Source organism: Erinaceus europaeus, chromosome 4, assembly GCF_950295315.1.
Source record: "Erinaceus europaeus chromosome 4, mEriEur2.1, whole genome shotgun sequence".
Taxonomy (NCBI): domain Eukaryota; kingdom Metazoa; phylum Chordata; class Mammalia; order Eulipotyphla; family Erinaceidae; genus Erinaceus; species Erinaceus europaeus.
In genome coordinates, this window is record NC_080165.1 from 15,800,069 (window position 1) to 15,827,256 (window position 27,188).

At 48.7% G+C, this 27,188-nt stretch overlaps 1 protein-coding gene across 1 annotated transcript in view; it reads left to right on the top strand.

Annotated features, from left to right (window-relative positions):
• TBC1D22A (TBC1 domain family member 22A) overlaps window positions 1-27,188 on the top strand; it is a 407,894-nt gene that overhangs the window by 36,710 nt on the left and 343,996 nt on the right. Inside the window, exon 4 of the mRNA XM_007522464.3 lies at window positions 602-781. Coding sequence (XP_007522526.1) covers window positions 602-781 — 180 coding nt within the window. The remainder of the gene's footprint in view (window positions 1-601; window positions 782-27,188) is intronic.

Below are 27,188 nucleotides of genomic sequence, written 5' to 3' on the forward strand. Positions count from 1 at the left end.
TCTGGGAGTATGGCCCCAGGGTCATTGTGGGATGCAGGAGGTGGAAGGTCTGGCTTCTGTAATTGCTTCCCTGCTGAACATGGGCGTTGGCAGGTCGATCCATACTCCCAGCCTGTTAACTCTTTTTCAGTCACCAGGTTCCAGGTGATACTATGATGCCAGCCTGACTTCCCTGGGCAGAGGACCCCACCATGTGTCTTGGAGCCCCACCTGCCCAGATCCCTGCCCCACCAGGGAAAGAGAGAGACAGGCAGGGAGTGTGGCCCTGCTTTGCTGAGCTCAGGTCATCATTGCACTGGGCCTGGTGGACCTGCTGTGCAAGCCCTGGGGGAATCCTGACTGGCACGTTGTCCCACATGGCCTAGAGCTTCCAGGCTGTCACCATCTTGCTCTTATGTCTGTTTAGTGATGAAGACACTTCATCAGTAAGGAACTTCATACATGTTAACACAGTTTGTTGCTCAGGAAGCCAGGCTCAGCATGGTCCAGTGGGGTGGGGGTGGCGTGGCAGGACAAAGTGACAAAGTCACAGGCACGTCTGAGTGAAGACCAGCCAGCCAGGTGTCGGGGAGGCCTCACCTTCTGTTCTCTCTCCCCACAGAGAGTGCCAGCGACCCCAGCCCTCTGCAGAGATCACAGTCTCTCCCACATTCGGCCACGGTAGCACTGGCCAGCGGCTCTCCTGACCCAAGCAGCCTCAGCAGCTCAGCACTAAGCGAAAGAGAGGCTTCGAGGCTCGACAAGTTCAAGCAGCTCCTTGCCGGCCCCAACACGGACCTTGGTAAGTCCTCTGTGGGTGGTTTGGTCTTGCTTCTATAAGAGATCAGCTTCTCCAAGGCTCTGCTAAAAGACACTGCTCACGCTTGTGTCTTTTACCTGGGAAGCTGATTGTTCGTATTTGCACTCCAGTAAGTGACAAAGCCGATGGTGATTATCCTGAAACTTTAGATGTGTTCTGCTGTATCCTTTCAATGTAGTGTGAACGAGTGCTTCCTGTTACTGCTCCCTTCATGCTTCACTGACACCCTTTTGGCTCCTGGGAGCTGCCCTTCAAGGGCTCTGTGAGGTCGACTCTCTGGGTGTCCTCCCTCCAGTGTCACTTGTTCCTGGGGACGCAGCGCTGGTGACTGGTGTTCTCTGCCATGCTGACTTTGCCCGGGGGTCAGAGTTGCTGCTGAGTCAGAGTGGTTGTGCGTGCTACAGGGTCTCTGGGGAAAGGTGGAGGGGATAGTGTGGTCTTTCATGTGTCATGACACTGGTGCTGACCACATGGAACTAGGCTCCGCAGAGTGTTCCTGTTTGTTGTCTGTCTGTGGGAACTGCCACCACAATCATGTGCCTCATCGTCTCCGTGTGCTTCTCTGTGCTGGGCATTCTGTTAGGTGCTGGACCTCGCAGGAAGATCAGATGAGATTAGTCACAGTTAAAGGAGCACATACAATGGAGAACGGGAGAGAGTGATGCTCAGGGGTTGGGAGCTGAGGCTGCAGTGCCCAGCTTGGCCAGCAGGTGGTGCTTGAGGCGCGTGACTGGGCTGACTCCAGTCCTGGGAGGTGGCCGGCCTGGCCTGAACCAGGGGGTACAGGAGGCCTAGCCTGCAGGATACCACCCCATTCTGGATACAGTTCTCCTGTGGAGAATTTCTTCTTAGTGTTGTTGATTTATTTTTGCACTTGCACATGTTATGAAACTTAAAGTGCAGAAAGATAACCATGAGGATGAGGCCTCTTCCCTCTCTCGGCAGGACCTCAGGGGTCTTCTTCCAGAGACAGTGCCCAGTAATGCTAATTTAAACTTCTGATGTGGATTTAATAAATTTTAATTAAAAAAAAAGTCACAAGAAAAATACAAACGACTCCCTATAGACCCTTTACCCAGACTCACTGCATTTTGCCCCATTTTCATTCTCTGTGTGTGTGCTTGTGTGTATCCATAGTGTTTTCTAAATCAGCTGAGTGAATTGGTGGTACCTTCTCTCTTTACTCCTTAAAACTTGCTGGTGCAGTGACTAGGGAAATAGTTCAAGTGTCAGAGTCTTGAATTTTCATGCCGGAGGTTTGCAGTTTGTACTGCATGTACTCGAATGGTGCTCTCTGGCTTGTCTGGCTGTCTGTCTGCCTCTCTCTCTCTCTTTTTTTTTATTACATATGAAGCTCTCATATATAATAGAGAAGATACATCTTAAAAAAAAAAGCAAAACCCAACATTCCACTGTGTATTATTTCCTGAAAACCAAGAAATCCTCCCAATATCATCACAAGTGCCCTCATCAGAAAAATCAAGAAATTTAACCCTGATACAGTACTCTTGTCTAATCCACAGTTCAAAGTCTTTTTTTTTTTTTTTTTCTCTTTTGGTTCTCAAGCAATGTCTATTTATTTGCTTTCCTAGCCTAGAATCCACTGGGATGGTGTTGAGTCTGGCTGTTACAGCACCCTGACCCTTACTTGCTTCCTGGCTGTAGATATATTTGAGGAGCTGCTTTGTAGTGCCCCTTGGTACATGCTGTCTCTACCCTTCCTGATGGGTCTTAGATCAGGCCATACTGGCAGCAGCTGTGCTTAGAAGATGGTGCTTTCTGTGACTGAGCAGGTCGGCTCTGGTCTCTTGAGTGAGGTGGTAGCTGCCAGTTCTTCCACTGAGAAGTGAGTCCTTTTCCTCTGGTGATTCACAAATGGCCTGTGAGGAGATCTCTGGGGTCTGTACGTGTGACCCATCTACTTTCTCAGCTTGATGGTCACGCTGTTCTGCACGCCCCTCTCCCCAGAGTGCGTTTCCCCTCAGTGGTTCCAGAGGAGAACCCAAATCTGTAGTGGGTGGGGCTCTGGGTGCCATCTGCTTCCAGCCTCTCCCGATGGGCGTTGAATTGCTATCTCATTCCTGTCACCGATGACTTGAGAGATTATCTTCAGAAGTCCTGACCCTGCAGTGGTGGGGCTCACACAGTTCCCCTAGAGGTGGTGGGGGAGGAAGAGCATGGCAACTGGGTTGCGAAAGTCTCCTCAGCCAGTCGGAAGGGGACCATTTTGTGAGTGAGGGGACAGTCGTGGGGTCTGTAAGCCTTCCCTGCTAGCTCGCTGGCCCACAACACACCTTGGTCTTGGAGGCGGTGAGAAAGTAGCAGTGTGCGTGTGAGCTCTGGAAGCAGGCAGCCTGCCCGAGTGCCAGCTCGCTGCCTCTTCACACGCGGCCTTGAGCAAGGCTGGTGACTTCATGGCGCCGATTCTGCGCGCAGTGAGTTAGCGCACATCATGTGCTGAGGAGCATGCCCAGCACGTCACACATATTCAGTCATGCTAGTGACTTTTCTTTGTTGTATTTTCTTTTTCAACTCTTTCACACTTTAGTTTTATTTATTGTTGCCTTGCTAGAGCCTTGAATTTGTGTGATTTATTTCTTCCCAGTGGACTTTTTTTTTTTTGGTCCTTTTAGTTTCAAATGGAGAGAGAGACCAAGAGGGAGGGAGGGAAGGATGGAGAGACAGGGGAGGGGGCAGAAATACCACAGCACTATTCCACCATTTGTGGACCTCCCTTGGTGCCTTGTTTGGTGTCCCTGTGTGGTACTGGGCGCCTCAAGCCTGGGTCCTCAGACATAGTAAAGTATAGGCTCTAGTGGGTGAACTATCTCCCTGCCCCATTATTTTCCTAAAAATTAATTAATTAATCAATTAGTTATTATGAGAGAGTGTGTAAGCAAGAGAGAGAGTGAGACAGCTCAGTGCCTTGCTTGGCAGTGCTGGGATTCGATCCTGGCCTTTAGGCATGGTGTCCTGTGCTCTAAAGTTCTGGACCATCAGCTCTATTTATTTATTTATTTATTTATTTATTTATTTTTGCCTCCAGGGTTATTGCTGGGGCTTGGTACTGGCACTACGAATCCACTGCCCCTGGCAGCCTTTTTTTTTTTTTTCTTTCCATTTTATTGGATAGGACAAAGTGAAATTGAGAGGGGAGGGGAAGACAGAGAAGGAGAGAGAAAGATAGATACCTGCAGACCTGCTTCACTGTTTGTGAAACAACCCCCCTGTGGGTGGGGAGCCGGGGGCTCGAACCAGGATCCTCGTGCGGGTCCTTGCGCTTTGTACTATGTGAGTTCAACCTGGTGTGCCACTGCCTGGCCCCCTCAGCCCCTTCTTATTCTGGTTTGTATTGATTGTTGTGTTCTCTCATTTGATTTTTTTTTTTTGCAATAACGTATTTGGTCGCTCTTGGGGTCGTTGTGTTCTGTGGGACAGGTGGTGAGGAGATATTGATGAAAGCCACATTCTCCAGATGGGAATCACAGTTCCAGGCCAGGATGGGTCTGAGCACTAGTGAGAAGCTCCTCATGCGCTTCTTCATCGGAGTCACTTTTGGGAATGTAGATCAAACTTAAAAATAAACCTCTGGCCCTGGAAATTGTGAGTCCATGTGGATAGATTGAGAGGTTAGCCAGTGAACATCAAATTCCTTGGAAGTTAATGGGATTGTGATCCCTCCGCCCCTTTCTTAAGAATTCTCTTTAACTATCAAAGATAACACCAAAACTCGAAAGCCCAAGCTTTCCAAGCCAAACAGCTACTGGGTTTTCATATATGGTGAGAGAAGGCATAGCCTGGAAAAGCCTGGAATACTCCCATCTTTACAGGTATTTAAGAGAGCTTTGGAAGATGGTGGAATAGATCACCTTCACATTCCATGAAAGATGGAAGTGGCAAATATTTGCCCATGTTGGGGAAGTGATGCACCAGTGGGAGAAGCGCCCACGAAACACACCTACCTGTGGCTGGCATTTTGGTCTGCGAGTGGCTGTTTCTCTTTGTTTAGCTTGTGCTCTGTTATGAGCTCGGGGATGAAAGTAGCAAATAGAACTTAACAGCTCATTCTACTCCTAGCATTGACTCAATATTTACTCGTAACAAAGGCTGCCTGTTTAGAAACCCCAGAAGATAACTCTTAGAAGCATCCGCTGTTCTCACGTGTTTGAGACCACATGCAACTTGCCAATGTGTTCTGAGGCCTGTGAATGACTGAAAGGGGCAGCAGGACCTTAAGGTCACTTGGTGTGTCACACACAGGGTCTTGCTGCCCAGAGCATTCAGACCTGAGTACTGAGGAGGCGGGCTGGGTGAGTAGTCTGGAGCTAGGGAGTCTCACAGTGCTTGGCAGCGAGGAGGGAAGGGGCTGTGCTTTGCCGGGGCCCGGGGTGTTAGTGGACTTGTACACCCTGGGAGTGAGTAGCTGAGCCAGAGAGCCCCTCAGGACGTGGGGCTAGAGGACAGTCTTGCAGTGAGCCTCAGAGCTAGAGTGTGGCAGCTGTGTGGAGGGTCAGTCAGTCTCTGGTCTCAGCTGCCACTTCAGGTGACCCCTGCTCCACAGGGGCCCCCCGATGGGGTAATCAGATGCTGCAGCTGGGTTCATTCCCAGCACCAGTGGTTCATTTGGGTGCGGGGGAGACAGGGAACCAGACTGCCGGACTCCTGCCTTCGGTGTGAGAGACAGGCGGAGAGGCAGCCTCTTGCACGTGACACTCCAGAAGCCTCAATGGCAGTACGTGCAGGAGGAGGAGGATCGGCCAGAGCTCTGGGTGACAGCTGGGTGCTGTGTGGAGCGAGTGGTCAGAGAGCCTTTGTGGTCAGGCTGCGTGGGGTGGGGACTCACTGAGATGGGAGTAACATGCCAAGGGGAGTGAGTCTGGCATAGAGAACCCCGGCTGGGAAAGGGCTCCACGAGGGGAACCAGAGGATGGACAGCACCTGTGAGGCCAGAGCCTGGGGTGGAGGGAGGGGATAGCCGGTTGGGAAGGCATAGTCTCATCCCCCTACCCCCACCCGTCCAGTTTGGGAGGCCAGGGCTAAGAACCCAGCTTTTACTTTGAGCCACCATGGAGCTGCTCAGAGTTCTCATGGAAGTTCTCCTCCTCCCTCCCTCTCTCTTGCTCTCTCTCTCTGAGCTGTGTGTTGTGCATATGTGTTGTGCTTGTCCACAGTTGTGGGCTACTTTCTTTTCTTTTTTTAAAATTTACTTATTTTCTCTTTTGTTGCCCTTTTTATTGTTGTTGTAGTTACTGTTGTTGCTATTGATGTTGTAGTTGTTAGATAGGACAGAGAGAAATGGAGAGAGGAGGGGAAGACAGAGAGGGGCAGAGAAAGATAGACACCTGCAGACCTGCTTCACCGCCTGTGAATCGACTCCCCTGCAGGTGGGGAGCTGGGGGCTCGAACCGGGATCCTTACACAGGTCCTTGTGCTTTGCGTCATGTATGCTTAACCTGCTGCACTACTGCCAGACTCCCTCTTTTTTTTTTTTTTTTTTAACTCAGATAGAGAGGGAGGGGCAGTCAGTGGTGAACTTGGCTCAGTGCACACGTTACAGTGTGTGAGGACCCAGGTTCAAGCCTCTGGTCCCTACCTGCAGTGGGGAAGCTTCACAAGTGGTGAAGGAGGAATCTCTCTGTCTCTTTTCCTCTCTATTTCCCCTTCTCCTCTCAATTTCTCTCTGTCTCTATCCAATAATAAATAAACAAATAAAAATTTAAAAAGAGAGAGGGAGAGGCTGTGACCTCAGCACTGGAGTTTCCTCCCATGCCATGGTAGCCCCTGTGTGGCTTGAAAGGGCTGTGCACGTGACAGGGTGCCTCTGGTCCACTCTGGAGGTCTCCACCCTCAGAGCAATGGTGACCCAGACATCGGGCAGTGGTCACTGTTCTGGATGAGGAAGAGTCACTGCCCATCTAGGTGTGTGTTGACACCCCCCCTTCTCGTCTGCATGCACCCCACTGCTCTGCATCTCCATTGCCAATACCCCCCTTCTCTTGGCTGATGCTCTCCCTTCTGCCCTGTGTGCTGACCCACTGGCTCACTTAGCCTGTTTACATCCTGTTTTAATCAGAGATGTGGACAGTGTTTGGTTCTGTAGCTCGCTGATGCCAATTCAGCTGCAGACGAAGCTTCCTCTGCCGCCCTGGGGACAGCCCGGATGCCAGCAGCGCTTCTGGAAAGTAATTAGAGCGTCAGACGGCCATTGGGGCCTGCCCTGCGAGGGCTGTCAGGAGGCCCGGGCAAGATGCCTTGGAAGACCCAGCTTCATCTCAGCTCTGAGCTTTGTGGGGAAAAGAAGTTTAAGCGAAGTAAACAAGGAAGCTTTCATTCAGGAGAGGGTTGATGACTGCCCAAGGCTTCCAGCCCCGTGGTTCCTGGCCCGTCCGCAGGACCAGGGTGGCCAGGGCACCCGTGGGGCTCACACCCTGTGTGATGGAGGTGTTCCGCTCAGTGTGGACTGCTGCAGGGCCTGGCCTTTCTCCTGGGTCCTGCATTGCACTCTCCTGGATGAGACCTGGTGGGGCTTGCCTTTTGGGGGGGGGCACTATTCTATCTGTACAGGTGGGGTGGGGTGAGGTGGTAGGGACGAACTCATCGTCCCTCCCTGTAAGGTGACAGGTGGGCCGGATGCCAAGGTCTGGACTTCTCTTCCTTCAGCCCTTTCCCTGCCTGCCTCTGCCTGTTTGCTCCCCACTTCTGGTTCTGGGGAGGAACACTGGCAAAGCAGCTTTCCCCTAGAATGTACGTGGCAGGACGCTCCTTCCCTTGAACGACATGAGTCTTTGCAAAAAGTTTTCCTTGTTAAAGGTGGGCAGGGAGTCGAGCCACAGGTCCTGGTCTCTTCTCTTCCGGACCCTGCTCTGTCTCCCTCATCTCTGCACACAGCACACACCCTTCTGTCGACCCAGGCAGACCCCCCTGAAACCCACCCAAACCTCTCATGAGGTCTTGGCACCTCCACTTCCTCACCCTGACCTCATGATGGCAGGGTCCTGCTTGCTGTGAATCCCCCATGCCCACCCAGCAGGCCATGACCCTTTTGAAGAGATCCAGTACTTCTTAAAGCCATCAGTGACCCCGTACCCCTTGTAGGACTAGTCACAGGCCTCATGACAGTCCCTGAGGCCGGACACTTCAGTGCTGCTGTTCCTGAGTCTCCCCACCCACCCTCGGCCTCCAGGAGCCACCGGAATAGTGCCCAGGGCCTGTGACCGCACTGCTGCCTCTTGCCCTGGATTCTGCATGACTCATCTCTGTAGCTCTCTGCTCAGTCCCCTTACCTCAGGCTCAGCACGTGGCCCCTGCCATGCCAGGGGGCCTGATTCCTCTATCCCCCCATCCTGTTGTTTCTCCGGAAGTGCTGAGAGCCCTCTGGCGGCTGGTGTATCCACTGTGTGCCTCTGCCCTCAGCCCTCCCGGCTGTCAGGGACCCTGCCTCTCCAGAGCTGCCTCCTCTATGAGCCCCACGGAAGAGGCTTCTCAGGTGGCGCTGTTGAGGTGCTCTGTAGATGGGGGTACATCCACATCCTCCCTTTGGGGCAGGCATAGCCCTGCCTCTCCACTGTCTTTTGTTTCTTTACACATAGTGACTAGCTCAATAGTGATTACTGCTACCCAAATGTCAGCTCAATAGCTACAGTGTCCTTCCTTCAGCCAGGGACAGAACTGTCACCCTACATGGCTTCAGGTCCAGTGTCTCCGGCCTGTGATACCCCAGTGTCTGTGAGACAACTTTCCTGCAAGCCTGCGTCCTCCTGTCCAGAGTGGCTCTGCATGGGGTCTTCTTTTGCGTCCCTTCTTCCTGCGTGTTCTGGCCCTCCCCACAGAGTGTGTGCTCTCCTGTCATCTGTAACCCTGTCCCTTGGGTTTTGGGACAGTTCTGCTTCTCATTTACATGCCCACCCTGGTGTCATGTGTCCCCATCACTGGCTTGCCCCCCCTTTGGGTGCTGTTTCACTACGAGATGTGGTAATAGGACTGCATGTACTGTTACTCAGCTTTACCCATATTGGATATGACTTGGTGACAGTAAAGTTTTCTTTTCATTTTCTTTTTTGACAGTAACGTTTTAAAAAAGTAATTAATTAATTTTTTAGTTTATTTTTATTATTTATTTATAAAAAGGAAACACTGACAAAATCATAGGATAAGAGGGCTACAACTCCACACAATTCTCACCACCAGAACTCCGTATCCCATCCCCTCCCTTGATAGCTTTCCTATTCTTTTAAAAAAAATTATATATATATATATATATATTATTTATTTTCCCTTTTTGTTTTATTGTTGTAGTTATTATTGATGTTGTTGTTGGCTAGGACAGAGAGAAATGGAGAGAGGAGGGGAGGACAGAAAGGGGGCGAGAAAGACAGACACCCGCAGACCTGCTTCACCGCCTGTGAAGTGACTCTTTTGCAGGTGGGGAGCTGGGGCCTTGAACCGGGATCCTTATGCTGGTCCTTGCACTTCACGCCACATGCGCTTAACCCGCTGCACTACCGCCCGACTCCCAGCTTTCCTATTCTTTAACCCTCTGGGAGTATGGACCCAAGGTCATTGTGGGATGCTTCTGTAATTGCTTCCCCACTGAACATATTTTATTTATTTTAATGATACATATCTATATATTTACATCTCTATCTATCTCTATCTATCTATATATATATAGGAAGAGAGGGAGGAAGGGAGGGAGAGAGAGATATTCCTGAGCACTGCTCAGCTCTGGCTTAGGTTGGTGCACAGGATTGAACTTGGGGCCTCAGAGCCTCAGGCATGAAAGTCTCTTGCAGAATCATTATGCTGTCTCCCCAGCCCAGCATTTTCCCCCCTTAAGATAATATTTTTATTGGTGATTTAATAACGGCTTACCCGATTATAAGATTTCAGGGGTATTGCTCCACACCACCCCCACCTCCACAGTTGCAGTTAAATACTTCCTTGCATAGCGACAGTAGAGTAGATAAATCTTCAGCCTAATAGGGCACCTTTCAGGTTCTTCCAGATGACTTATTTCCACTCATTGATGACTTTCTGTGTGTAATCTGTAAAGCAAATGTTAAAGAAATTTTAGAAAGTCTACTGTACAGTTTCAGAGAAGCCACTCTATTGCTTGTCTGATTTTTTTCTTTGGTAACTTCTTTTGTGGATGAGGAGATTCTGTAATGACTTGAACACTTGAGAGACTGTGGTGGTTCTCTTCTCCCTTTGTGGCTGGAAGAGCAGAGCAGTGGGGAGGGGATGTTGGCATCACTGAAGACATTGCTGTCTGCTCTCTGCAGAGTCCCATGACTCTGAACTGTCTTCATGTCACCACTAGATGGCGAAGTCCTTGCAGGCCGTGGTTGGGATCACTCATCCCTGCCTGCCCCATCTGCGGGAAGTGCCAGTGGAACTCTCTCCCACCCTGTGTCCCTTTAGCTGCTGTTGGCATGTCTGACTCACTAGCTGCCACGGTTTGCTTTATATCAAGGGGTCCCGGTGGGGATTTGTTTGGATTGCAGACCCGTGGGCTCTAAAACACTCAGGGGCTTATTTTTCTTAGCAAGGTGTCTGGAGGTAGGCAGCCCCTGACATTGGTGTGCTTCCTTGTCGCAGGTCTGACCTGGTGGCCATGGATGATGGCCATCTTTCTGTGGCAGAGCAAAGTGCAGCCACCTTGACCCCCCTGCGTTTCCATGAGGAAACACTTAGACCAGAGCTGGGTCACATGGCTACCTCTAGCTGCAGGGGACCCTGAGAAGCAAATCTCTTCTTGCTTGGAAACTGAGGTCCAGTAAAGTGGATGGGTGGGTGTTAGTAGACTGCAGAGCCCCCTGTGCGTGCCATCTCTCAGAAGCTCCAGTCTGTCTTCTCAGCATAGCAGGTCGTCCTCCTTACACCTGTGTCGAGCTTCTAGCAGAGCTGACACCTGCCAGAGACCCAGGCTGTGCCTCAGGTGCATCAGGCTGTGTGCGGTGTGCTGGGTGTGAAGGGGAGAGTGAGTAACCTTGGAATTTTAATTCGGTTTGGATTGAGGCCTTCCTATCCTTTCCTCCTCCTCCTCCTCCTCCTCCTCCTCCTTCTTCTTTTTTCTCAGAGTCAGAACTGAGACTCTGTGAACCACAAACGACTGCAGAGTTGAGTACTTAGTCCTGGAAACTATAAAAAGAGTAATATTTCAGTTTTAAGATGATTAATGAAGTCCCAGGTTCAATCCCTGGCACCACCACTAACTGTGCTAAGCAATACTCTGGTAAAAAAAAAATATTGATTTATGTTTCTTCTGATCTATTATAGATAAAAAAAGAATGACCACAGACCATTAGAACTGATATACTGAGCTAGGGGGAAACATCAAGGCAAGAAAAGATATGAAAAAATGCTAACTTAGGAAAATATGATTGTGTAGCTTTGACCTCATCTTTGATGAAAGCACGGTGAATTGTCACACACATCCTGACAGAGAAGTGACAGGAGCCCGAGTGCCGAGAGGGGAGTTTCCATGGTAGACAGGTTATATCTGGGCCTGGAGTGGGTGGAATAGCAGTAGTTCTGGGCCCAGCAGACTCAGGGCAAATGTGGGACTGTGTTTAGTCCTAATAGAGCTGGGACTCCCACTTCCTCCAGGGACTGTCTATCCATTCATAGTTGCTGAGCAGATAGAATGTTTTGCTTTGCCCTGGACCTGGCCTGGTCACATGAAGAGCCCTCTCTGGGGTCCACTTCACCAGAGGACTGGAAGGTTCTGTCCTTTTGCACCCCATGAACCTGCCAGAGGAACTTGGAGGAAGGAGGTTGCTTTTAGGAGCATTGGAAGAGTGTGGTTGCAACTGGGATTCACTGTGGGAATGGAAGGATAGTGGGAAATATAGTATCATCGCAGCAGGATTGTTTGATGAAGATTATGGCTTTTAGCATCCAAGGCTTTGTTTGGAATATCAGGAGTGCCGGCAGAGATGGTGGTGGTGGTGGTGGCCATGCTGTTGGTAATGACGGTGGCGGTGGTGGTCACAGTGTTGTTGGTTGTAGTGATGTTGGTGGTGGTGGTGGTAGTGGTCGGCTTGCCTGCTTTTTGTTTTGATGGTCGATGAGCTAATCCATAAGGGCCGGGTAGCATGGTGCCCAGCGCCCTGCGGGCGTGCCTTAGTGCTGGCTGTCACACTGTTACCAATATCTTCTCCTGTGCTTCCTCCTCCCACCTTTCTTTTTTTTTCTATAGAAGGAGTGAGAATATAGATGTGATTTCTCATCCTTTCTTTTTGGTTAATATTATGTCATAAACCATCCCTTTGTCTCTATAATCTTCATAACTATCACTTTTAATGGCTGCATAATGTTTTGAAAATGATCTTTACTTAAAATTGTTATTGAAATTGTGTATCTGTCTAAATCAACATTTAATTTATATGCTTAATCAAAATCTAGACATACTTAATAGTATTCAGAATAATGCAACATCAGCTATACTAACAAACATTTCCTGTTATTTTGGAGAAGGACAGGGAGGAGAATACACAGGGCTTAGCAAATTCAAAGTTGGGGACTAACTGGTAATTTTATTTTTGTGCTTGTTTTCTTTTAATTGAAAAAGCGACATGATTCAATGCTAAAAAAATTCAAAGGGTCCAGAAGTGCCTAAATAACGACAGGCAGCTCTCCTCTCCTCTCTCCACAGCTTCTGCTGCTCCTCTCTGTAGCCACAAGGTTTCTCTGTGTCCCCAACTCAGAGTGGCTTTGAGCACACATAGCTGGGCACAGCCCTTCCAAGTGCCCTTTTTGTCTCTCAGAACTGGTGCTATTTAGTATATATGCACAATCATTTTAGTCACAAGTGTCAAAATGGCATAAAAAAAATGTCGGATTTGTGGGGCCAGGCGGTCGTGCACTTGGTTAAGCGCTCACATTACAGTGTGCAAGGACCAGAGGTTCAAGCCCCTGCAGGGGGAAAGCTTCAAGAGCGGTGAAGCAGGGCTATAGGTGCCTCTCGGTCTCTCTCCCTTTATATATATATATATTTATATTTTTTAAATTTTTATTTATTTATAAAAAGGAAACACTGACAAGACCATAGTCTCTCCCTCTTTCTATCTCCCCCCTCTCAATTTCTCTCTGTCTCTATCCAATAATAAATAAAAATATTTTTTAACACCGCCAGATTTGGGTGCGGGAGGTGGCGCAGCGGATGGAGCACTGGACTCTCAAGCGTGGGGTCCTGAGTTCGATCCCCAGCAGCACATATAACAGAGTGATGTCTGGTTCTTTCTCTCTCTTTCCTATCTTTCTCATTAATAAATAAATAAAATCTTAAAAAAATGCCAGATTTTCTGGAAAGTACTCTTTAGGAAAAAACTTAGGTGACATTTATGAAATGTACAGATAACCATTAAAAATTTTTTTTTAATCTTTATTTTTTGGATAGAAACAGCCAGAAATCGAGAAGGGGAGATAGAGAGGGAGAGAGATGGAGAGACACCTTTAGCTCTGCTTCACCACTCATGAAGCTTTCCCCCTGCAGGTGGGGACTGGGGGCTTAAACCTGGGTCCTTGTGCACTGTTAACATGTGAGCTCAACCAGGTGCGCTACCACACGGCCCCTAGATAACCATTTTAAAGTATCCAGTATGTTGGGTATAACCAGCAGTCCAGAAGGTGGTGCAGTGGATAGAATTCTGGACTTGTAAGCATGAGGTACTGAGTTTGATCCCTGGTATTGCATGCTCCAGAGTTCTCTCACCCTCACGGCTCTATGCCAACTGCCACCTAAAATATTCTTATTTAAAACATTTATTGAAAGACAATGGAAGAGCCCAGGACTTGGAAGTATGAGGTCCTCAACTCAGTTCCAGAACCTCATGTGCTAGTGATGCTCTGATTCTCAGTTCATCAGTAAATCTTTTTCACAATGCCATTCTGTGCAACTGTCACCCAAAGAGAAGGTTCATTGTGCTCTGGGAATTGGCACAATGTGAGGTCCTCAGTTCAGCCCCCAGAATCACATGTGTCTGAATGATGTTCTGGCTCTTTCTCATTAATAAATAAATCTTAGCAAAGCAAAGCAAAGCAAAGCAGAACAAAACAAAAAGTGAGAGTAAGCCAGGGTATCTGTGTTGCCAGGGATCAAAGCCAGGACCTCATGCCTGCTAGTCTGGCGCACTCTGTGCTGCACTACTTCTCTGACTACTGAAGTATTCTTCAGGTGAAAGAACGATCAGGAATCTGGTCAGCAGGAGAAGGCTTTTTATGTAACAGTTACATAATTGGGGGTTTCTATTACAGCGCTCTCTTCATGACTCGGGTTGTTGCATGGTTTGACAGTCTTCAGTTCAGGGTTAAGGGACCTCCTGGAAGATGTGAGACACTAGGGCAGCTAAGATGCTGGTGTCCTGGACCCCTGGTGTCAGGACCATAGAGGAGAGTCTGGTTTGCATGCTAGCAGCATGCTTCTGGCAGGTGGATGCTGTGTGGCTCAGCTTGAAGTGCCCACCCCTTCTTGGCTACAGGGTTACTGAGCTCCTGAGAACTGGCTTACCTGCTGCCCTCCCAGGCCCTGTGGATACCAGCATGGCACTGCCTTGGTGCACTGACCCCCTGGAGCCAGTGGGACTGATCAGGGGCTTCCTGTCTTCCCTGCGAGCCCCTGGCAGAAGTGACCACACTAGACTGGCCCTTGTTTTGGGTTCAGGTGCCATGGCCCTGCTGCTCTGGTAGTGGCCTGTTGAGGGGCTGAAGACTTAGATGCAGAGGGAGCGCGCTCACCAGTGTTGTGGGTTTTTTTTTAGGGTCACTGTCATGAAGGTGAGGCGCCACCAACTAGTTTAAGAAATGCCACACTGGGAAGAATGGCCCTGGAGTGGTCTTCAGGGGCATCTGAAGGGTGGAATAACAGGGTCTTTGCTCGCTTAGGCTGCAGAGGCTCATAGTTTGTGTACAGGAGTTGCTGGAGCCTTCTGCCCATGAACCTCCTGTCCCAGGACTCTGCCCCAGGTCACAGGTGGCTTGCTGGGGGTAGAACCACTCTAGACATGAGGACCTGGCTCGCTGTGGCAACCTGACATATTTGCGGTCTTCTTTCATACCAGAATGTTCTGCCATTTGGAACTAAGTGCACTCTGTGAGGAAAATATCTTTGTGCAGTTTTGACTGGAAAAAAAAAATCACTTTGTTCCCTCTCCACAGAAGACAGATTGTTCAAGAAGCCTGTAATGTGGAAAGAAGGTGGTAGTGAATCAGAACCAGGCCTCTGGTCTCAGTGCACACTTGGCCCCTGTCCTCCACATCCACTCACTTCAGACACTTGAACCCTGATTATAGTTGCCAGTGTGGCCTCGTCCTTCTGTTGTTGTCCAGGCTGCTGCTATGTGTATATGATAGGCCATATTAAATGTGCTCAGATGCTGAGGAAGGTCACTGTGTGTTAAACATGCTCTGTTGTGTTGTTGATGGCTGGCACACCTGACTGCTTGTCACTGCTCATGACCTTGTGTGGCCCTGCTCACCCCCCACTCCTCACCCCAAGCTCTGTGAGCTAGGTCCCCTGGGCTCCTGGCTTGTCATTGAATGTGAGGAGGGTTGTGCTTGAGAAGGGAGAGAGAAAAAGAGAATCCATTCTTTTTATATCTTCAGTTTGGGTGGGGGAGATAGCATAATAGTTAGGCAAACATAACTTGCCTAAGGCTCTGAGGTCCCAGGTTCAGTCCCCTGTACCACCATCAGCCAGAGCTGAGCAGTGATCTGGTAAAACAAAACAAACAAATAACAACAAAGAAACAAAACAAAACCATAAAAAATATGTTTGTTCAGTTTGTTGTCAAGGGAGTGGTGCTCAGTTGCCGTTGTCCAAGTGGTGACTAACCTACAGTTAGTCTTGGTGGCTTCTGTTCACAGGGAGGGTAAAACTGAGGTTCAGGTCTGTTCACTCAGATGTGGCCAGGACGTGAGTTGTTACCCAGCACAAGGTGAGGGTGACACACTGGCCTCGTGCTCACAGTGGGCATCCTGATAATCGATGAGTTTATTGGCGATGCACAGGGACTGGGTGGTGACTGAGGCCAGGTGGCAAAGCCTCGGTGCCTGTGGCTGCCGGGGAAACATCAGGAGTTCAGGCCATGGCAGACCACTGAGGTGGGGTGTGGAGCCAGGGGTGAGACCACCCACCACAGGGGAGTGTGTGTGACGACAGTGGGGCATATGCAGGCCCACTGTGTGCTGCATCCATGCAAGTGCTTGTGCTAGAGAGTGTGGAGAGGAACTCCTCAGCCAGCTCTGTGGTGGTGTGTGTTGAGGGTACTGACTTGGTTCTCTGATGCAGGATGGTAGTTCTGCAGGAAAGCTGGGAAAGATAGACACGCAGCAGGGCCAGCTCCTGGGAGGCTGGGCTGTCAGGCTCAGGCATTAGGTGTGAAGCAGCTGTGGTGAGGTAGACAGGCACCAGTGATGGTACAGAGGTGTTGAGAGCTTGGATTTAAACCCCGCCTCTGCCTCCAGATCACTTAGCCCACCCATGGTGCCAGGATTCTCGTTGGTAAAGTCAGGTAGCAGGGCAGATGGCAGCAGAGCCCCGCAGTCCCTTACACACCCAGTCCTTTGTGTGGGCGGTCGGGAGCCACAGAAGGTTTTGGTGAGGGGAATGGACTGATCAGAATGGTGCTTGGGGAGGTTAATCTGGCCTCTGTTCCTTTGTGGTAATCCCACTGTTGCGTGGCACGCCACGACGTGGGCGACATTCTGAAACACAGCAGCTAGTGAATTAGCTGTGCTTTGAACCGTAGCTGTTTGGAACTCGCTTGTGCCGCTTGTGGATGGAAGTCAGCTCCCCTACCCTCCTTCTCCTCCTGCTCTCTCCTGGGCTCCAGCCCTTTCCTTTGCTCTCACTCTGTGGTCACAGCAGGCTCATGTATAATGAGGCTACTTGGAGCTGACTGGTGGCGGTGAATTGATGTGGGAGCGCTCACGACTCATGAGATCACAAGTGGTTCCATGCAGCTGGCAACTTGGGGACCTGCAGGCTCCAGAACGCACCTGTCTGTCATCGTCAAATGCTTGGCCTTGGGTCCTCCTTAACCGTTCTTCCCAGCTGGCTCAGCCAGCTGACCTGCTGCTGCTCAGACCCACCCCTGCTTGGCTTGTTGAATCCATTTGTTTTTTTTTTTGGGGGGGGGCTTCCATCCTTCTGGGCCTTCCCTGCATGGCCTATTGAGATCCACTTCTGCTTGGGGGGTACCCCTGCTTAGTCCCAGCCCAGCTTGGGATCTACTTCTGCTGGGGCTACAGGTTTCCTGTGCTCTTGTGACCTGAATCCTGACTGCCTTTCCTTTCACTTGAGGCCCTCTGAGACGCATCTTCATGTTGATAAGGGATGGACCAAAGACCCACAGTATTTCCATCTTACTAGTGGAGAAAGGGACCAAGAGGCAGCTCACCAGAGATATCACACAATTTAGCATGTGCGAGGCCCTGGGCTTGAGCCCTGATACCACATGGAGCACCATGGACAGCACTAAGGGAATTCCTTGGATGGTGGAGCAGTACTGTGTTATCTCCCCTTCCTTCCCTCTTTCTAAATAAAATTGAAAAGCATAAGGCCCAGGAAGCTACTCAGTGGTATCATGCCCATGTGAGGCTCAGAGTTCTTTCCCTAGGCTCTGCATTAAAAAAAAAAAAAAAGCAACGGGGAAGTCAGTTCTTTACAGTGAATTTCTTGTGCTTGTGCCCTGCCTAGTTACTGCACTGAAGTCCCAGTTTAGGAGTGAAAATGTTTTGAACTTAGATTTGCCTGTTGACTTGCTGTCAGCACCATCTCTTCTCCGCTCGCACTTCCACAGTGTGTCTTCCCACTGTGTGAGTCCTCCAGCCCTCAGGTGCTCGCTGGTGCCCGCAGCTGTGTCCCTCCACTCCCTTCACGTTCCTCTTGGCATCAGAATCCTTTCTTTAGGCAGATCACTGATTTCATTTGCTTGCCCCTTTAATGACTTCCAGCATCAGACCATTAAATACTTTACTGAAGTACACTCTTTTCTTCCATTTGCTCATGGCTATTTCCTCAGTGAAATGCGTATTGAATTAGTAAGACATGACTTTCCTTATGTGTGGGCAGTGTTATCAGAAGTCATTAAAACTTTTCTTGATTTGGGCCTTCCATGCTGAAAACGCCACGCCCCCCCCTTACCTAAATCAAATATTAAAGTGTAAAATATACCTATTATAGTGACTTTTTATTCTTTATTTTTAGTATGCTTATAATTACTTTCAATGAGATTTCAAATTTATTTCGGCCACTGCGGTCGACATTAATTGAGAGAAAAATCTGATTTTCATTTTAACTTTTTTAGTGTCTCCTTCATTCTCCTGGGCTGCTGGAAGAAGCTTTTAATGAACAGCGTGCATTATTCCAGATGATTCCATTCAATTGAAATGTGTTGTGTCTTCCAGGGCTGGCCCAGGAAGCCAGGCTGGTGGTGGGTAATGATAGCAGAGCCAAGGGAGTCTTGGGGCTCCTGACTCTATGTGTGGGGCTCTGTGGAAACACAAGGACCAATTTCCCTTTGGAGTTTGGCTGGGGTAGGAGTGGTGGCCCCCCCATGGCTGAGTATCTCAGAGACTGGCTCTCTGTGATGACAATGAGGGTGAGCCGCCTCCTCCACCAGGACTGGACAGGATTCCAAGAAGCAGGGGCACTTTCTGAGCAAGGACTGAGGTCGAGAACCCAGTATCTTTGGGAAGATGACTTGGCAGCTCTGTGAGCCTCAGTGTGGGAGGCTGGAGGGAGGATGCAGGCAGAGCCAGGTGCAGGGCTCCATGTTCCTTGCAGGTGACTGGTGGCGGTTTGTACTTTTCTGCAATCTTTGCACAGTCAAGCGACTCCCAGTTCTCTTTCACCACATATCCCTAAAGTAGCAACAGAGCCGTTCTTGTGAAATATGAAATCTGTTCAGCTTTGACATGCCTGTGTATAATTAATAATGGCAAATGTTCAGTGGTTTAAAGTTTAGCAAATGCTGAGACTACTAAGACAAATCATAGTGTTGGATATTTTTCAGTGTCTCTTGTGTTGGGCTCAGTATTACACTTTCTTGGTCTCTGCACACAGTGGTGCTGTCAGATGAACATTGTTACTGTCTTCACCCTACAGAGGAGAGAACTGAGGCTCAGGAGCTAGGAAACATGCCCGAGGTTGTGCGATTCGGAAGTCTGAGAGTCAGAGCTAAGAGTCAGCTGTGTCGTAGGCCAGTAAATCCCGGGTCACCAAGCATGGTCTTACCTGCTCCGCTGTCCAACCTCCCAGACCAGGTCAGGGAAGAGAGGTGGAAACTAGCTGTGCACCCGTCATCCTACTTGTTCCAGGATGTCTAAAGGGAGGACTTCTAGTGTGTGTGTGTATATATGTGCATGTGTTTGTGTATATGTTTGCATGTTTTCTATTTCATGTAGACTTGGATCTGTATAATGATATATAACTAGATCATACTATCTCTTCTTGTTATAAATGAGATTTTTTTTTTCCAAAGACTTACTTATTCATTAATGATAAAAGTGGAAGAGAGATCCAGAGTATCACTCTGGTACATGCAATGCCAGGGATAGAACTCAGGACTCCATGCTTAGGTTGCTATAGATGATGTCTTTTTCTCTCAGGGAATGGGTTAGTGTAGGCTGCTTGGGAGAATACTCTGGACAGCACCGGAGATGAAGAAAGATGGAGCTCCATGGATGGTGGGGTGGTGCATTGGCCTGCCTCTCTCTCTCTCTCTCTCTCCCCCCTCACTTGTCTATCTCTAAATACCATAGAATAAAACTTGGGCTCGAGAGGTGACTCAGTGGTGTCTGCACTTGCATGGTTTTGGGTTTGTTCCCCAACATCACATAAAAAAAAAAAGATGTCTTTTTCCATGACAGTTATTTCTTGAAAATGTAATTGTTAATGGCTGTGGAATAGTCACTAAGTAAGGCAGTTTGCTCTATTTACTCAAAGGTGAGACACTCCTTAAGGCAGTCCCCTATTATTTGGGCATGTCAGTTTGGGCTTCATTTTTATTTATTGCTGTTACCCTGCACGGAACAGCCCCAGGTTGCGGCTTTGTATTTCCTTAGTATAAATCCCAAGCCTGGACTTGGCGTCAATGGAGGCGCGTCCTTGGTCCCTTGTGTACGTGCCTTGTGCTGAGCGACCTTCCGCTCCGATGGTCCCGTGCAGCTCCATCGCAGCTGTTGACTTGATTACGCTTTGCCCTTTGGTTTTATCCAGATCAGTGTTTCTGAATTGAAGTGCCCCGGGCACACAGTAATTTATTTGGACCCTTCTGATGCTCTTTCACTCCAAGCTTGCAGCTCTGCCTACATAGGTTTGATTTGCTAAGCCTTTTCTACACTTGCCTTTCTAGACTCCTCTGAGGTCAGTCAGTGGGTAATTTTAACAAGGTTGCAGTCATTGCTTTCTGTTGGCTCACTCCTTCCCTAACTTGTTAATTCATTCACTTACTCATTGATTCATTCATTCACTTTTCTTTTGGAGAACATTTCTTTCTTTGTTGTTTTCTTTTTTTTGCCTCCAGGTTTATCATTGGGGCTTGGTGCCTACATTATGAATCCACTGCTCCTGTGCCGGGCTAGCGTGGGGGTGCCTCTTCCCGGGCGCGTACTCTCTGGGCTGGAGAGAACTCGACTGGAGCCAGCCTGGGCTGCTACTCACTCAGCTACGTGAGGGAAATGACACTTGGCGAGACAATGCAAATTTCTTTATTGATCAGAGAGCCAAAGCCTTTAAAGGTCCAACCCGGAAGTGGCATGTCAGAAGTGGAAATGGCTAGGAAAGGGGGGGAGAAAAGAAAAATGGACTGGAAAGGTAGGAACTTCCTTAGCAACTGTTGTGAGGGTTTTAACTGATAGGATTAATTATTACGCTGGAGGCAGGGAAGGTCTTGAGGGTAGAAAGAAGATGGATCAAAGGAATGGAATGGGTGGGGATCTTTCAGGCAAAACAGTGATTATGTAGATAGGCCATAGTACCAGGAATGCAGGGTGCTTTGTGAGCCCTGCCAAGCTCAACCACATCTGCACAATTTCCTGACACTGGAGTCCATTTTTCCCATTTTTGTTGCCCTTGTTGTTGTTATTGCTATTGTTGTTGTTGGGTAGGACAGAAAGAAATCTAGAGAGGAGGAGAAGACAGAGAGGGGGAGAGAAAGATATCTGCAGACCTGTTTTACTACTTCTGAAGCTGTACCCCTGCAGGTAGGGAGCCAGGGGCTCGAACTGGGATACTTAGGTCTGTCCTTGTGCTTCATGCCATGTGAGCTTAACCCGTTGTGCTACCGCCTGGCCCCCTGGAGAACATTTCTTAAGCATCTGCCAGATTCTGGATATGGAGACTATAGGTTGCAATCTTTAGTCAGACTCTCTGGCCTGTGGAGACTGGGCAAGCAGAGTAGAATTCAGGCTTGTGGATGAGAGGCTGATCCTGGGCAGGAGTCCCTGGATCTAGGTGGTAGTCATGGCAGTGGGGCAGAAGAGGAGGCAGAGGGAGGGAGACACTGGAGGAGAGGCACAGAGGATGGTGCAAGCTGGTAGCTTGGGGTCCAGAGAGGAAGTTTGATGGGTGGGCCAGGGCAGAGCCTGGGCGCCCAGCAGTTTTAGTATATCCTGAAGACAGTATTTCCCGCTCTCAAATTTTCAACAATAATGTGGAAAAACAGTTTTCATTTGGTTAACATGAGTTTCTGATATTATGAAATTTCCGGAGCAGAGCTTCACACCTTCACAGATATGAATAAATAATTTGGGAGTCAGGCAGTAGCACAATAGGTTAAGTGCACAAGGCACAAAGCACAAGTGCCGGTGTAAGGATCCCGGTTCGAGCCCCCGGCTCCCCACCTGCAGGGGAGTCGCTTCACAGGTGGTGAAGCCGGTCTGCAAGTGTCTGTCTTTCTCTCCCCCTCTCTGTCTTCCCTCCCCTCTCCATTTCTCTCTGTCCTATTGATAATATCAATAACAACAACAATAATAACTACAGCAACAATAAAAAAAACAACAAGGTCAACAAAAGGGAAAAATAAATAAATAAAAAATAATAAAAAAATTCTCTGAAGTTACAAAAAAGATTATTTTTTTAAAAAAATAAGTTGGGCTTTGGAATGAAGCCCAAGTTCTCGCCATAGTCCCACCCACCTTTCTAATTGGGATCCTTGCCACTTAGCACCTTTGCTCCACAACTCAGCTGCCAATCTTGTTCTTTGCACCCAGCCAGCTCCTGCTCTGTGTTCATTTGTTCCGTGTCTCTGAGGTCAGTGCCCAGCCCCATATGTGTGTCACCATTTCATTCACTTTGTCTGGGAGGTGTCTCAGAAGAGAGACTTGCCTGCATCCCAATGAAAATCCCTGTGATTCTGCACAGACCTGTCTCAGGGCCAGGCTCTGAAGTCTAATCTCTGTCTTGCCTTGTGGTGTTTAGCTTTTTTTTTTTTTTTTTAATTTTTAACTAAGTGGTGTTAGAGCCATCTCCTCAGCCAGTTTTTCAGTTGTATTATTTTATTTGTCTGTGAGAGAGAACCACTACACTAGCATCCATGGATTTCTTTTTGTTGTGGTGCTAGGATCCAACCCAGAGACTCCTGCATGCAAGGCAGGTATTCTGCTGAACTCTCTCCTGTCTCGTCTTTTATCTCAGTCACAAACTCTTGATTTGTTTCTACTGCCAGCCAAGCACTGAGGGTAACATCAGTTTCAGAGTAGATAGGTACTTTCTGTGGGGGTGGGTGGAAGTGAATCTGACTCACTTTTTCATCATCAGCACTGGGTCTACTGGGACCCTGTGTGCTGGGCTGGGCTGTGGCTGCTGGCTGGGAGGAGAGGCTGGTACTGGCCTCCAGGAGTGGACAGGAGAGTCAGGGCATCCTACAATAGCAGATAAGCTGAAGAGGAAGATGGGCTGTCAAGACAGTCACGCAGGAGCTTTCATGGCCACCTGTCTCCTGGGGAAAATGGCACAAAGTGTAACCAGAATCTCTCCTGGTCTTTACCGAAGCCAGTGACCTCCAATCCCCTGGTCAGAACCATTGTTCAGTGGTGGGTTACCTATAAGACTGTACTGGGGACCTTCAGCCCTTTGCCGGTGTCTGGAACCTTTGCCATCCAGAGTCAGATATGCCCACTGCTTGGGACTCTGAACGTACTTGGGCAACCCCCTGATGTCACCGGTCAGAATCAGATCAGACCAAGGAGTGATATAAAAGACTGAAGTTTGATAAATACCATGCTTATCATAGGAACGTTGGAAAACACAGAACTGTCCAAAGCAACCATCTGCTGCTGTCTTGTCTCTCACCTCCCGAGCTGCGGTCTCGACTCCCTTGCTGACCAGCACTCTTGCTGATCTTCTGTGGGGGGCCATCTGCAAAGGATGACTTGTTGGGGCCTGGGGAAGTGGTGCTGGGTGTGTGTGGGGGTGCCTGGTGGTATTGGGTTGGTGGGATGGCAACCGCATCTGAGAGCTTGGCTCGAGTCCTGGCCCAGCACTTATCACCATATGACTCTGGGCTGGTGGTGGGGATGAAATGAATTCACTTAGGCAGAGTTCTCAGTGGGCCTGGCACACGGACAGCACTTAATAAATGTTATCCAGGATATTTATTTTTATTCTCATGCCACTTATGTTTCTGCTCTCTTGCCTTTTTCTCAGTTTCTGATTTAATCCAGTCAGTTAACTGCACTTCTATTTCAAACACTCAGTGGGTGCCAGGTGCTGTCACGAGAATGGGGCACACAGAGCCATGAGAACTCTTGGGGACCCCCTTTGGGGAGCTCCCACCCCCACCCTGGAAGCTGCCAGCACACCCAGTGTGATGGGAAAGAGCTGTGACCCAGGTAACACGGGTACTCCTTGGGGTGGAGACAGTGGAGGGCAACCGCGCCATGAGCCACCTGCCAGAAGTGCCCAGACACAGGCAGGATGCATTCTCCGCAGGAGGGTTCCTCTGTTCCTTCTGGGTGCAGGAAGTAGCGCCTGAAGTCCTATATGTATGCTCAGTTCATAGTCATGATAAGGTCTGAATGAACTAATCCGTGCTCTTGTGCTGGTATCAGAGCTTTTGAAATCTGGGGTGTGGCCACACTGAGCGCACTGCTCTTGCTGGGCCAGATTTTGGATGCCTAGTAGCCCGCCGAGGCTCCCATCTTGGGCAGCTCAGAATTGGAACACTGGGAGGAAGGGTTGCTTGTGGTGGCAGTGGTGACCCTTCTGATGAAGTGACATTTGAAAGAGGAGGAGTCCGCCTTGGGTGCTTGTGGGGTAGAGAGAAGGCCAAGGAGCTTACTTAGCAAGCTGGCAGGCTTTGCAGAGAGGCTGTTGTCTTGGGGTACAGTGCGGGGGACGGGGCAGCAGTTGTGTGCAGAGTCCAGGGAGAGCACTGCAGAGATTGTGTGCCCGCTGCAGGCATGTGCCAACCCCAAAACTTCAGAGGTGTCTGGGGGTCAGGAAGTCCTGGTGTTCTGGAGTAGGCTTGTGTATGGGAGGTTCTGAGAAGTGGGTGCTTACTTGTCGACCTGCTGTTGGACTGGAGGTGGTGGAGGAGGGGGAGGGCCATCAAGAGTGGCCACGGGGACTGTGGTTAGACACAGGATGGTGAGGCGTCTCTCACCAAGGTGAGGACCCATGGGGAGGGAAAGGGGTGTGGTTGAGGCATGTGGAACGGAGTGATCATGAGACACTGTGCTTCCTGTAGGGTCAGCAGCTCTCTCTCTTTCTCTGTGTGTGCAAGAGAGAGAGAGAGAGAGGGAGGGAGAGAGGGAGAGAGAGAGAGAACGAGAAAATGAACGCGAGCCCTGTGTGCATTCTGCCTTGGTGCTCGCCTCCTTGGGGAACATAAGTCTTTTGCCTAAATTTTCCTTAAAGGAAGACATTTGTATGCGTAACTGAGGGGTAAGTGTAATAAGCATGTAAAGAATTTAAAACCCACTGCTAAATAAATACCCATGGTAAAAAAAATTAAACAAATAAAAATCTCCTTTGCCTTCAGAAATCTCTTACAGCTTCCCCTTCCTCTCCAGAGGCCCAGTCTCTTTCTCTGCCCCACTTTCCTGGGGGGGTTGGAGGTGTTTCTCTCTGTGGAGCCAGCTCTTCCCAGCTCAGTGCTCAGAGCAACACCCTCCCCTTTTTATGCAGTGATAGTGACCATGGCTCTGCCTTCTAATCTGTCCCTTATCTTTTTCCCACTCAGAGAAATTTGTTTTCTCCATCGATATGAATTATGTAATACCTCCTTGCCAGAAGAGATCATGAGTTGTTTTAAATAAAAATTGCCCTCATATTAAGTATGTAATAGCGAATAACATTTTTTTCAATCAAAAGTTCATCTAGGCTGAGACACTTCAGTGTTCTTTCTTCATTTAATAAGAAACCACAGACCCTCTCCCAAGATTAAATATTCTTCTGCAAGCAGAAATCTAATAACCACATCGAGTTCCATCATTTAGATATGCAGTCATTTATTTGACCACCCCTATTGTTATAGATTTGTTTTTCCCCATGTTTACCCCACTGAATGCTGCCTTAAATGTCTTGGTGCTTACGTCTTTGCTTTCATCTCTGGTTATTTTCTTCGGGTAATTACGAGATGTGAAATTATTGCTTCAAAGTATACGTCTATTTTTAAGACTTGATCATTTTTTTTTCTTTATATGTTACAGGCCATCTGTATTTCTGTTGTCAATTTTCTTTTTTTTTTTTTTAAGTTTTTAAAAAATATGTATTTATTTCCCCTTTTGTTGCCCTTGTTGTTTTTTATTGTTTTTGTAGTTATTGTTGTTTTGTCATTGATGTCATCGTTGTTAGATAGGACAGAGAGAAATGGAGAGAAGGGGGAAGACAGAGAGGGGGAGAGAAAGAGAGACACCTGCAGACCTGCTTCACCGTCTGTAAAGTGACTCCCCTGCAGGTGGGGAGCCAGGATCCTTACACAGGCCCTTGCGCTTTGTGCCACATGCGCTTTGTTGTCAATTTTCTATGTGAATTTTTCTGTGATGCTGCTTGATAAAAGCCTATTGGAGGGGCCAGGTGATGGTGCATCTGGCTGAGCACACACATTACAGTGTACAAGGAACCAGGTTCTAGCCCCTGGTTCCCACCTACAAGGCGGGAGCTTCACAAATGGTGAAAACAGAGCTGTAGATCTCTCTCTTTCCCCCCTCCCTCTCTCCCTCCTATATTTCTTCCTCCCCTCGCAATTTCTCTCTATTTCTATCCAAAATAAATAAAAGTATTTTCTTTTTCTTTCTTTTCTTTTTTTAAAAGATTTAAAAAAATATTTATTTATTTATTTTCCCTTTTGTTGCCCTTGTTGTTTAACATTGTTGTGGTTATTGATGTCATCGTTGTTAGATAGGACAGAGAGAAATAGAGAGAGGAGGGGAAGATGGGGGGAGAGAGATGTTGGTCATCATTTCTCCTTTGGCTAATTCTGCTTCTAAAGACCCCTTCTGTTTCTTTTTTTTTTTTTTTTTTCCTCATCTTAGATGGAACTTTTTTTTTATTTAAGAAAGGATTAATTAACAAAACCATAGGGTAGGAGGGGTACAACTCCACACAATTCCCACCACCCAATCTCCATATCCCCCCCCCCCATAGCTTTCCCATTCTCTATCCCTCTGGGAGCATGGACCCAGGGTCATTGAGGGTTGCAGAAGGTAGAAGGTCTGGCTTCTGTAATTGCTTCCCCGCTGAACATGGGCATTGACTGGTCGGTCCATACTCCCAGTCTGCCTCTCTCTTTCCCTAGTAGGGTGGGTCTCTGGGGAAGCTGAGCTCCAGGACACATTGGTGGGGTCTTCAATCCAGGGAAGCCTGGCCAGCATCCTGGTGGCATCTGGAACCTGGTGATTGAAAAGAGAGTTAACATACGAAGCCAAACAAATTGTTGAGCAATCATGGATCCAAGGCTTGGAATAGTGGAGAGGGACCCCTTCTGTTTCTATCCGTGTTGGTCATCATGCCAGGTTCCCTTGCATTGCTTGATGCTGTGGTCTATTTACATAATCACTGTTTTGCCTGAGACCTGCCCTGCCTGCAGGGTATTGGTTTAATCCCCACTGGTTAGAACCTTTGCAACAGCTGGAGACCTGCCCTGCCTGCAGGGCATTGGTTTAATCCTCATTGGTTAGATGGAAGCTTGCTGTCTTAACACACTTTTTCTTCTCTCCACCTACTCTCCTACCCATTTCCTCTTCTGACCTGCCACTTCTGCTTCAGAAGGTATAAAGGCATTTTTCTCTGATCAATAAAAAATTGCATTGCGTTCCTGCTCAGCCATGTGTTCCAGAGTCTCTCTCTCTGGCAGTGCTAGCCCGACAGAGAAAGACAGATACCTGCAGACCTGCTTCACCACCTGTGAAGTGACTCCCCTGCAGGTGGGGAGCCGGGGGC